Below are 12,733 nucleotides of genomic sequence, written 5' to 3' on the forward strand. Positions count from 1 at the left end.
GTTGAAGTTCCTTCTTCTCCCACATCTGGACCCGTACTGGACTTGCACACGGACTAAGCCCCAGCTCAGAGCACAAATTGCTGTTCCCTGCCCTGGGGGCCAAGCGCTGGTCCTGCTCTCTCCTCCCTGGTGTGACCCGAGCGCACGACTGCCCTGCCTGCTCCTGCCTTGGGGCTGGGGGAACTCGGGTGACAAGGAACGACAGACTGGTGTGGTTATGGGATCTCTTAAGTGTCCTGGGATTGCTTTGCTAATCACTCTGTAATGGTTCCCGGGCTATTAACTCAATATGTGCCCAGAGAGGCAAAAAAGTCCATGAACCAACTTTCCAGTTAAGGTTTCCATCTCACAAAAAAAAGCCACACTTGCATTTTCTCATCAGCAACAGACTGAAAGATGGAAGCTGAAGCAGCATCTGCCTCTTGTGAAAACAGATAACAACAGATGGTTCCATTCAGTTGATTCTTAGTTGCTTCCTGCACAGGAAACCTGTCCATTAATTTAATCTTTGGTGTACAGGCAGGGCCTTGCTGATGTTCCTGTGTCACAGCAAGTGTGTGGATGTCAGACTTTCCGCAGATTTGTGACTGAGTTTTCCATTTTCTCTAATAAAGGAAAATCTTGCTGGTGGGTTTAGAGAAGGACGGGGAGCTCCAGTGAGCTCAGGGAGGACCAAGCAGCATCACGGACAAAGCAGACGGGAACTCGACTGGGTGAACATTAATGGAATTTATTGACAGATGAAACTGCCGTGTCTCCCCCGTCTTTGGGCGGATCACCGTGCACCCTGAACCGGTACAGGCAGGTGTAGTCCGGGTGGCCCCAGTTGCTCAGCACTTGCAGCCTGATGTAATTCACGACCCCAGGGAGCTCATTCTGCAATGACAAGAAGAAATGAGACACCTTTTTGTCTCTGGCCTGTGAGCACTGACAGAAGTGCGACGGCCTCGATCAGCAGCTTCCTTCCTGCTGCCCCGCGGGGGCTTTTGACCTGTCGTGGTGCAGATGTTCTTATCCTGCTCTACACCATTGGACCATGAGAACAGCAAAGGAAGAAGCAGCGACCAGGTGCCTCAGCAAATACACTGGAAAGTTCTCTCCTGCTTTGGGGCACAGGCTTCCACAGTCAGAAGACCCAGTGCTGGTGTCAGTAAGATATCTCATTGCCTTCTCTAGAAATCCATGGAAACAGAATGGCCTCTCTGTCTCTGGTCATTGCCAGCACCAACAGAATCCTCAGGAAGCCCAGTATTTCTGGTCTTTAACGGGCAGACCAGCAGTTGTGCATCCTACGGGATGTGGCCGCTTGTGTGCACTTAGGATCCAGACAGTCAAGCTGATTCCAGCTTCAAATGTGGTGCTTCTAAGCACTGAAGTTTAAACCCACAATGAAAGAAAAGAAGATCAGCAGTGCAAGCATCCGTCACCAGGAAGCTGAAGCAGGAGAAAGGCCAGCATGGCACACGCTCAAGGACAGGGCTGCCTGAAGCCCTTTGGCAGGGAAGCCTCTGCTCATCCAACCGCATTTCTCTCCTACAGTTCTCCTCCCTCTGTGCCCTCATAGCTTCAGCTGGAAGGTCTGACTGAGATTCAGCACTGTCAGGAAAGTGAACTGTCCCAGGAACATTCCCTGCTCTTCATGTTCTTCCTTGAAGCCCTACAGAAAGATGGGTGGAGAAAACAAGAGTGTCTGGTGCATCATCAGCTTCTGTCGGTGAAGTACAGGGGTATTTCAGCTACGTAGTCCAAGGATGATGAGCACAAGGAAAAGACGCGAAGCTGCAGGTGGGCAGCACGCCACACTTGCCCACTCAACGAGTCCAAGGTGGCAGGCAGAAAAGGAGCAGACGCTCCCAGTGAGAGGGAGGTAACCTGAGGATCAGAAATGCCGCTGGGACTGGAAGCCAAGAAGGTTTAGGACCATGCACTGTCCAGCTCCTTTTCCCTGTGGCTCCTGGAGTAGCATCCTGCCCCAGAAGGGTTTTTTTTGAGTGGTACATTGAATAAAAGAGGAATACAATGGGAAGGGAGTGACTCCAAGGAGCCTGTTTGTTCTGAGAGCCAGGAGGAAGCTTCAGGCCCCAGGACTCTTTGACCCATCTTCACCCCCTGCTCAGAAATGCTGTGCAACCCCTGCCCACAATTCCAGAGAAATCACTTACGTAGACAGCAAAGTCCTTTGGAGCTCCGGAGATACTTTCTCCATGGAACACTGTCCCTGAGACATGGTCCATGGTGACGGCTCTGGGAATGAGTGGCATGGACAGCTTGATGAACACGTGTCCCTGACTCCCTGGGAAGGGCCAGCAGTTTCCGGGATGATTTTCTGCCTGAAAAGACAGGAAATACTCAGCAGGGAGACACAGGAGGAGAGCAGGTCCATGCGAGAAGGGGGCAGGAAAAGAGGCTTCGAGGAGCAAAGACAGGGGGGAAGGACACTCGGAGCAGCGTGTGTTGGTCATTCTCCCAACATTTGTCAGGAGGAATATTGCACTGTCGACTTGGAAAAGGCTTCTCAGTTGTCATCCATGTCCTACAGTGGGTTCCCCTTACTGTCATGGCCCCTCTGGAACACACAGCAGGGAGCCATAAAACTGTCGTATGGGGCCGTGGAAATAGGCAAGCCTGTGAACCAGCCTTTCTGTGCTTTCCATGGGGTCTGGCCCATTACAGGCTCTGTCAGTGGGGGCACTTTTAGGGCACGAGGTGGCCCTTGACTTCTCGCCCCTTCTCTCCTACCCCTGGGCACGTTCCAATGCCCATCTTGTCAATCTGGACAGGATGCGGTTTGGAACTGGTTTGTATGTACAATGTCACTGCACCTGCTGATTTGAGGGCGTAATCATCCATCGGGACCTGGATTTTCTCCAGCTTCTCCAAGGCTTGACTGATGATCTCCTGAACAACCTGGGAAGGAACACAAAGGAGAGCGACTGTTGGAAGGAAAATGACCGGGGCAGGCAGCTCCCGTCAAGGCCAGCCAAGGTGAAGGGGACAAGGCCCATCTCAGATGGAAGGAACGCCCACATTGCCTGGAAGCCTCCCAGGTTTGCTCTGCTCTGATTGACGGGATCAGAAAGGGGGGGCTGCTCACTCCAGTGCTCTGAATGCTGGAGCTGCGGGAAGGGGCTTTTCCTGTGGAGAGGCCCCAGGCCAGGCAGCACGGGCAGACAAGGCTTCTGGGCATGAGATAGGCCTGGCTTAACTCTGCACTGCTGAGACCATTCTTTCTTTCCAGTCCTCCCTTGAGGAGGACCCGAGATCTGGATGCAGAGGAAGGTTCGACTCAGACAGCTGTCATTCCTGTCACGCTCTCTCTTCCCCATAAGGAAGTGTGGAGCAACAGGAAAAGGAAGCGTGGCCATGGCAGCACTTGTTCCAGCAGCACCAGCCTGTTGGCTGTGACAGGGAATGGAGCAGGATACGTGCTGGAGGGAGGATAAAACCCCTGAGCAGATCCTTCTGCCTTGTGCCCTTACCCGTCCGGTAAAGCCTGGGAGCTTTGCCTGCTTCAGTCCTTCCTGCAGAGCCCGCTCAGCCACATCCTTTGTGCTCCAGCGCAGGTGATAAAGCTGTTCCTGGAGCTTATGGAGCTATTCTGGCAGTGGCAGGGTTTCACTCAGGTCTGCAGTGGTCCAGGGGGTTAAGGTGCCAAGTCGTCCAATCTGGTAAACACCTGTCAGACACACACCAGAGCTTAGAACCTGGTCTAAGGCTGGGCTATGCCTCGGGCTGCCCGCTCCCCTTTCAGTGTCTCTCCCAAGTGCCATAGTTGTCTCTCCTCTTGTTGTCTTTGACAGTGGCCATCATGGCCACCAGCTCCTCCAGTGGGGGATTTGTCAAGGCAGTGATTGTTTCCATAGGGAAAAAGGGTTCGAAATTGACTCCGGACTAAGCGTGGGAGTTCCAACAAGAGCTGTGGCCACACTTCCCATCTGTGGGGCTGGAGACGGGTTCTTTAGAAATGGAAGGGACATAACAAACGCCTGTTTCTCCTGCCCAGCATCCGATCGGCACTTGCTCCTGTTTTCCTCCCTCTCAAGAGAAGGTTCAGCCTGTGCCCCTACAGTTCAACAGCTGCCAGGCGGGGGGTCTGTGTCTCCCCTCTCGCAGCGTTTCTTTAGCAACCGGGTTATCTCTGGACCTTCTCTTGGCAGAACTGCAGACAAATGCAGACTGGGTAAAGAGGGAGGAAGGGCACAATTTATAACCTTTGAAATAAGGAGAAGGAGACTTGAGAATAATACAAGAATTCTGAGAGGCTATGCAGGGAGAAAATTAGAAGGGTCAAAGCCCAATTAGAGCTGGACCTAACTAGTGTTGTAAAAGGCAACAAGAAATATTTCTATGAATATATCAGGAACAAGAGGAGGGTTAAGGAGAATCTCCATCCCCTGGTGGATACAGAAGGAATCATAGGAACAGAATATGGGGGAAAGACTGAGATATTAAATGCCTTCTTGCCTCAGCCTTTAAGACTCAGAACAGTTGTGCTCCAGGCACCCAGTCCCCTGAGCCAGAAGACGGGGATGGGGAGCAGAGTGAAGCCACAATAATCCAAGAGTGAACTGTTGGTGATCTACTGCAGCACTTGGACATCCACACGTCTATGGGGCCAGATGGGATCCACCCAAAAGTGCTGAGGGAGCTGGCAGAGGTGATCACTGAGACCCTTTCCATTATCTACCAACAATCCTGGCTAAGTGGAAAGGTCCCAGTTGACTGGAAGTTGGCTAACGTGACACTCATCTCCAAGAAGGGCCAGAAGGAGGATCTGGGGAACTACAGACCTGTCAGTCCGGCCTTGGTGCCGGGGAAGGTCAGACTGGACATGAGCAGGAAGGAGTGTGAGTGGAAGGGCAGTGCTGTGGTGGAGCAGGTCAGCAGAGGGAGTCTGCATCAGCCCAAGGCTTTGTGCTTCGAGGAACAGCTGGGGAGGATGGAGAGACCTCAGCAAAGGAAGGAAGATGCTCAGACAAGAGCAAGGTGGGGCGGCAGGGGGGATGTCTGCAGCCTGCAGGGAAAGAGGTGCAGGGGATGCCACAGCACAGGACAGGCTGTCGTGGAGATGATCAAGGGATGTAAGGAGGCTGAAAGGCCCCACCAGACATGAGCCCCTATGGCTGTTGTCTCCACCTCTGATGCCTGTGAGGAGACACCTTGTCCTTCCAGCACAGGGGCCTCATGGCCTCCTTGTCCTCAGCCAGGAACCTGGGAGGTGTGGGACCATAGTCCTGCCCTTGGCCTTGCACAGCCCCACATCACACTGTCCCAGGAAGAGCCCTGGGCAATGCAGGAGGGAAACCAAGGACTTCTTTGGCCATCCAGCTGCAGATGCAAATTCGCAGGAGGAGAGACAGACAGGACAGCACCTGGATCGACATGCAGGCTGATCAATGAAATAGTCCCTATGATTAGCGTCATGCCCACTCTAAACCTGGAGCCAGAATTTACTGCTTGCTACATCCATTACTTTAGGTTTTCCAGCTAGTTTGGTGAGTTCCATTCAGAAATTTCTTTCTGTCAGGAGTTCAATGTCAGTTCGGCCTTTTGCTGTTCTGCCATTCTGCAGTTGGCCTTTGGGCCTTTCTGCCTGTTGCGCTTTTGCTCTCTCTTGCTGGGATGGGCTGTCCAGGACCAAGGTGCTCCCTTCTGCAGGACTGGCTGCTCCATGTGACTGGAGTTACATGAGGGATTGCACTCAGCATATTTTCTTAATTTAATTTATCCATTTCTATTTGATTTCCCTTGTCTATTGTCAGTAAAACCAAGGATTTCTTTGGAGTTCAGCTGCAGGTGCAAATTGGCAGGATGGGGCACAGACAGGACAGCACCTTGATTGACATCCAGGTCAATAAGTGACCTATTCCCTACCATTAGCGTCATGCTATGTATAAAGCTGGAGATGCCTTTTCCAGCCAGTTAGTTTTGGTTTTCCAGATACTTTGATTAGCTCTGTCTGGAAATTCCATTCTATTGGGAGTTCAGTGTTAGTTCAGTTTTATGATATTTTGCTGTTTTCCAGTTGGCCCTCGGGCCTCTCTGCCTTTTGCACTTTTACTTCCTCTTGCTGGGATCAGCTGTTCAGGACCAGGGTGCTCTCTTCTTTTGGACTGTCTGTTCAGCACAACTGGAGTGATGTGGGGGATTGCACTGAGTATCATATATTCTACTTTATGTAGAATTAACTATGTTATTTTTAGTAGTGTATTATTTTTACTGGAACAATGAGTGAGGATGGAGAGACAGCAGCACAGGTGAGGACACAGTGGGGTGAGAACAAGGTGGGGAAGCGCATGGGGTGTCTGCAGACTGTGGGGAAACTGCCACAGGCCTGGGACAGTGTAGGATGGACTGTGGTGGAGGTTGCCAAGAGTGAGGCTGGACACTGTATGGACAACCTCGCTCCTCACCCCCCACCCCCAGTCTGCCGGTTCCCTCATTGGCCACCAGAGATTGCATCACTTTTCCTCACATCAGACTTCTCCACTCAGCTCTGCAGGAGATGCTGCAGCTCCTGTGCACCAGCTCCACCTGCTCTCCTGTGTAAACACTGCACAGTTTAATAAACAGCAAAACACTTTCCTCAACTGTGTGTGTAAGCTGGATCTGATGAGGTCCACCATCCACTAGGGACATCCACACAAGAACTGGTTTAGACAGCGAGCTAGATAAGGGTAGAAATAAACACAATTAATGTGTTGACTGCCATGTTAATTAGAGCTCTGAAGAATGGGGCAAGTTTGTAACTCCGTGAAGCTCTAAGCAGAAACCAGACAATTGAGAGGAATTGAATGACCAAAGAGCAAGTGGAGGAGAAACCTGAAAGGATTAGGAAGGCAAATGTCCAGACAGTGCTGGAAAGTTGTCCTTTGACAGGGACATTGAATCAGGAGAGGTGGGAACTCCTGAGTGATGAGGGAGATGAAATAATAGAGTGATGGTAATAGAAGTACAGGGGAAGACCAACATTTCTTCTCCTATCCTTTGTACACTTCCCCATAATTCACTTTTTGGCTTTTTTCTTTTAAATTTTAATATGTTAAAAAAAAAAAAAAAAAACCTAAACAAAAATCTTCAATCAAACAAACAAACTAATCAAACAAATAAACAAAAGCCCCAAAAAAGCAAAGCAAAAAAACCCCCAAACCAACTAAACAATAGCAACCAAAACCAAAATAGCAACAACAACAACAGAACAAACCACAAACAAAACAACGACAAAAAAGTGCGGCTTTCCAGGCAGACATCAGTCAGCAGGTGTCTCACCATGAACAGCCAGTGTCATTTTAGGGGTCCCAGTGTACCTGAGGTGCTGTCCTGGGATTGGCATCTATCACACAGGACCTGGGGAGACCAGAGCACCTTGCAATGCAGGTGGAGGCTGGGCAGGGTTTCCTGGGGCATCTACACTGGCACCAGGTGTTTGTGTCCCTGGAGCTGAAGACATTTGTGTCCTAAATCCATGCCCAGTTCTGAAAAACTCTTTACTTTTCAAAGAAAAGTAACCCCCCCTGAAAGGACTTTAAATAAATAAATAAATAAATATGTTGACACCATCCTTTGTTTTAGATCTTTGTCTTCAGTTCTTGTTTTAATTTTCATTGAGATTAACTGACATCTGATGGGCCTGCAGGCATGAAGCCAAGATCAATTTGTGTCTTGCATAGCACCCCATGCCCTCTAAACCTTCCCTGCCCAGGACTCCTCGCACTTTGCCCAGAGCGACTCACACTGAGGTGTTGGCTGGTTCACTGGCTGAGATGTTGGTTTAGATGGTCACCTACAGCACAGGCAGATTGAGGCCCCAGAATTGTCTGCTCTGCTCCAGGTAGAAACAGAGCCCAACTTCACAATGGGATCATAAGAGAACTGAGGTTTAAGGGACCTCAGGAGTTTGCAGTCCAACCTGTCACAAACTGGGTCACACCAAGGTGTTCAAGCCTTGATTCAATCCCAGTTTTAGCAGGACTAGAGGAGTGATCATCCCTTTGTACTCGGCACTGGTGAGGCTGCGCCTTGAATCCTGGGGTCAGTTTTAGACCCCTCATGACAAAGAAGACATTGAGGTGCTGGAAAGAGATGAGAGGAGGGTGACAAGGCTGGTGAAGGGTCTGGAGCACCAGTCTTATGAGGATCGGTTGAGCGAGTTGGGGCTGTTCAGCCTTGAGAAAAGGGGACTTATCGCTGTCTACAACTACCTGAAAAGAGGTTTTGTCATGGTGGGTGTTGGTCCCTTCTCCCAAGTAGCAAGTGATAGGACAAGAGGAAATGGCCGCAAGTTGCACACGGGGAGGTTTAGATTGGATATTAGGAAAAAAAATTCTTCAGGGAAAGGGTTTAGAAGCAACAGAACAGATTGCCCAGTGAGGCTGTGGAGTCCCCATCACTGAAGGTGTTTAAAAGACTTATACATGAGGCTGTTAGGGACATGGTTTAGTGCCAGATTTAGGTTATGGTTGGACTGAATGATCTTAAGGGTCTCTTCCTAGCACAATTATTCTATGGTTCCATGATAAATCATATTTGATATTTTCTTTCTCAGAGGACCACGCAACCTCCCTGAGAGCCAGGACTTTTCTGAGGTGTTTGAGAGATGTCTCACGGTCACACCAGCCAGTTCCACCAGCTCCTGTCTGCCCCTTCCTGCACCAAAAGTTTTCTCTATATTTCAACCTTCCAGGCAAGTTTCTGGGACACAGCAAATGCTGTCCAGGTCTTCTGGGCCTGTTCAGAAGAGAACACCAGGCTGACATGTTGATGGGTTCTCTGTGCATCTAAATGTTTTCCTGACCATTTTTCTCCATGTCCCACTTCTGCCCAACCTTTCTGGTCCTTACGCTGTACATGAGGGGATTGAACAGGGATTTGAGGGATTCACTCCCCCACGACAGACCTTCCCTCATCTGCTCAGCCGGTCACCTTGTCATAGAAGGAGATCAGGTTGGTCAAGCAGCACCTGCCTTTCCTAAAGCCATGCTGATCGGGCCCAATTGCTCGTCTCGTATGTGTGACCTCACAGTCCCTTCCCAGCCATGTTCCTGCTGTTGACCTGTCCCCTGCAGAGGCAGAAGTGACCTCACAGTGCCCTCCACAGCCATTGGCTTCCTACTGGACTATGAGTTCCTGAGACACAAGTGACCACATGGCATCGTACCCAGCCATCACCCTGCTTGTGGTCCAGTGTGTGAGCAGATAAAACTAAGCTGGTTTCATCAAATGTGTTCAGTAGATTCCTATCAAGGGTTTGAGTGGAGAAATGTTCCTCAGAGGAGCTGCTGTATTTACTCTGGGGCATTTTACATCTCTGCTTCTGACTCTGATTTTTTTTTTTTCTTCTTCCTCTGTCTATTCTGATCTGAAAGAGCCCTCCAAGGAAAAGATTCATGGAATCCTACAATAAAGCAGGTTGGAAGAGACCCCTGAACACCATCTCTGTCCCACTGACCTTTATGGCACCCCAAGGAATAGCTGACAGCGTTTGTGCTCCCTTGCTTCATCTCACCACATGCACACAGTGGACATGCAGATGATGTGTGTGTTTACATCTCATCTGCACAACAAAAACATGAGGTTTTGACCTATTATTTCATAGAATCATAGAATGTCCTGAGTTAGAAGGACCCACAAGGATCATCGAGTCATACTCCTGTCCCTGCACAGGAAACCCCACAGTTCACACCGTGTGTCTGAGGACGTTGTCTGGTCTCTTCTTCAACACTGTCAGGTTTGGGCCGTGACACCTCCCTGGGGAGCCTGTTCCAGTGTCCAGTACCTCTGGGTGAAGAACCTTGTCCTCATGTCCAACCTAAACCTCCCCTGGTACATATTCTTCCATTCCCTTGGATTCTGTCATTGGTCACCAGAGAGAAGAGATCAGTTCCTACCCTTCCTTCTCCACTTGTGAGGAAGCTGTTGCCATCATGAAGTCTTCTTTTAGTCTTTTCTTCAACTCTGACGGTGAGAATACCCTTGGTTTTCTTTCTGAAGCAGAAAGGAGAAGCCATGACCTCCAGGCAATGGGAAGGGGGATCCTCTCCCTCACACATAGCTCAGGGCTCTTCCTGGGACCGTGGGATGTGGGTGTGCAAGGCCCAGGGAAGGACAACACTGGGACAACAACATCCATCTTCCCCAGGGGGCTGCAAGGAGGCACCAAGGCCCCAGTGCCATGAGGACAACGTGTTCTCCTGGGCCTCAGTGGCAGAGACAACTGCCATGGCCAAGGCGACAGAGACCTGGGTTCTGTGGGTGCCTTCCAGCCTTGCCAGTGCCCTTTGCCATCTCCACCACAGGCTGTTCTACACGGTCCTACCCCTGCCCCTCGTTCCCTGCAGGCTGCAGACACCCATCTCGCTTCCCCACCCGCTCTCACCCCAGCATTTCTGCACCTTCACTGCTGTGTCTGCACCCTCACCGGCTGCTCTTTGGAACTCAAACCATGGGCTGATCCAGCTCCCTCTGGGTGACCTCTTGCACCGCAGCACTGCCCTTCCAGTCACATTTCTTCCTCCTGATATCCAGTCTCCATCTTACAAATTGCACTTTGCAATATTTTTGGTTTTTTTTTTCTTTCCTGACTCTTCCCAGCAATAAGGAAAGCTCAGCTGTCTCAGAAACTGCTCTTCATGAAGGGAACCCAAACCGTTAGGCTTCTTGTGTTTTTTTACCTGACCAGATAGAAGTCACCTCACCATGATCTTCTAAATCCTATGACTTTTGCTGGCCTTTCAGCTTCTCTGACAGACACGACCATGTCCCTGTTGCTGTCCCGTCATGTTCTCAGGTGGGATGGACATGACAACCCATCTCCAAGGCCGGGTAGGATCTGTGGGTACTTAGGAAGAGATACCTTCCCAGCTCTATTCCTGCTGCTGGCCTCTCAGCTTTCTTTATGGAAATCCTGTGATGGAGTCCAGCTCTGTCACAGCAGTGCCCATTGCCTGTCCCTGCCTGCGCTCACAGCACTGACACACAGCAGGACGGGGACCAAGCTGCCAGAGCACTCAGGCCTTGCACCAACACAAGGGATGGGAAGGAGAGTGTGGAAGTTAAATGAGAACAGCTCTGGAAGACCAAGCGCTGGTGCTCCCTGGCACGGCTGCCATGCTGGACTCTTTTCCCCTCCTTCCATCTACACAGAAACTGTCCCTGCAGCTCCAAACAGGCCTTGGTGAAAGGATATCAGGAGAAAACACATGCTGCAAGGCCTATTAATTTGTTTAAACACACACAGAGCACAGCTTCTCATTTACACAGCCCCTCAGTAAGCAAAGAAAACAGTGAATTAGAAAGGGGATGACAAAATTATCACGTGAAAACCCCAAGTAGCAACAAAAAATACAGTAGGACAGGCTGAGCCTGCAACAATTAACACTATAACCATTATGCAGAAGCTGATGAGCAGTGTATTGCTTCATAAAATAATCCAGCCATCAGTTTCCTCAGGGCATCCTTGAGCTCCTGGTTCCTCATGCTGTAGATGAGGGGGTTCACTGCTGGAGGCACCACTGAGTACAGAACAGACACCACCAGGTCCAGGGATGGGGAGGAGATGGAAGAGGGCTTCAGGTCGGCAAACACACCAGTGCAGAGGAACAGGGAGACCACAGCCAGGTGAGGGAGGCAGGTGGAAAAGGCTTTGTGCCGTCCCTGCTCAGAGGGGATCCTCAGCACGGCCCTGAAGATCTGCACATAGGACAGAACAATGAAAACAAAACACCCAAATGCTAAACAGACACTGATCACAATAAGCCCAGCTTCCCTGAGGTAGGAGTGTGAGCAGGAGAGCTTGAGGATCTGGGGGATTTCACAGAAGAACTGGCCCAGGGCATTGCCCTTGCACAGTGGCAGTGAAAATGTATTGGCCGTGTGCAGCAGAGCAGTGAGAAACCCAGTGGCCCAGGCAGCTGCTGCCATGTGGACACAAGCTCTGCTGCCCAGGAGGGTCCCGTAGTGCAGGGGTTTGCAGATGGCAACGTAGCGGTCATAGGACATGATGGTGAGCAGACAATATTCTGCTGTGATCAGGAAGATAAACAAAAAGAGCTGTGCTGCACACCCTTGAAAGGAAATGATCCTCGTGTTCCAGAGGGAATTGGCCATGGACTTAGGGAGAATGGTGGAGATGGAGCCCAGGTCGAGGAGGGAGAGGTTGAGCAGGAAGAAGTACATGGGGGTGTGGAGGTGCCGGTCACAGGCTATGGTGGTGATGATGAGGCCGTTGCCCAGGAGGGCAGCCAGGTAGATGCCCAGGAAGAGCCAGAAGTGCAAGAGCTGCAGCTCCCGTGTGTCTGTGAATGCCAGGAGGAGGAACTGGGTGATGGAGCTGCTGTTGGACATTTGCTGCCTGTGGGCATGAGGACCTGTGCAAGGAGGAAAAGACAGTGACAAGTTAGGGGAGACTTCTCTGGGAAAAACCAAAGCCATCTCCCACAGACCCTCCCACGAAGAGACACTTCTTCTAGGAGAACGTCCTGGCTGGAGCCCTCATCGGTGCTTGATGAGTGTGCAATGAAGAGCAGGGTCTCTGCCCAGGGGCTCTTGAGGAGTCACCCTGACCCTGGTCTGGTGGGGCAGGGGCCAGATCTGGGGTTCAGATTTGTCAGCTGGAACAGCTCCTGGTGCAGAAGGGACTTTCACCATCTGTACCCCCAGGCCTGAGAAACTGAGTTTGATAGGCTGGGTGTTTCTACAGCTCCTTCTCACCTCCTGCCCTGGGGAGTGTTCTTGG

At 50.8% G+C, this 12,733-nt stretch overlaps 2 protein-coding genes across 2 annotated transcripts; both read right to left on the reverse strand.

Annotated features, from left to right (window-relative positions):
• Nucleotides 1-720: 720 nt before the first annotated feature.
• Nucleotides 721-5,886, reverse strand: LOC139825894 (SUN domain-containing protein 3-like). The gene is made up of 6 exons (XM_071800312.1): nt 5,875-5,886; nt 3,480-3,593; nt 2,740-2,907; nt 2,163-2,321; nt 1,598-1,657; nt 721-846 (listed from the first exon to the last, which is right to left on the reverse strand). Exons 1-6 carry the CDS (start codon nt 5,884-5,886, stop codon nt 721-723), a joined length of 639 nt encoding a protein of 212 aa, XP_071656413.1.
• Nucleotides 5,887-8,836: 2,950 nt separating this feature from the next.
• Nucleotides 8,837-12,342, reverse strand: LOC139825895 (olfactory receptor 14A16-like). The gene is made up of 3 exons (XM_071800313.1): nt 11,423-12,342; nt 11,345-11,376; nt 8,837-8,841 (listed from the first exon to the last, which is right to left on the reverse strand). The coding sequence occupies exons 1-3, from the start codon at nt 12,340-12,342 to the stop codon at nt 8,837-8,839; spliced, it is 957 nt and encodes a 318-aa protein (XP_071656414.1).
• Between the last annotated feature and the right edge of the window lie 391 nt (nt 12,343-12,733).

This window comes from Patagioenas fasciata, chromosome 30 (assembly GCF_037038585.1).
Source record: "Patagioenas fasciata isolate bPatFas1 chromosome 30, bPatFas1.hap1, whole genome shotgun sequence".
Lineage (NCBI taxonomy): Eukaryota > Metazoa > Chordata > Aves > Columbiformes > Columbidae > Patagioenas > Patagioenas fasciata.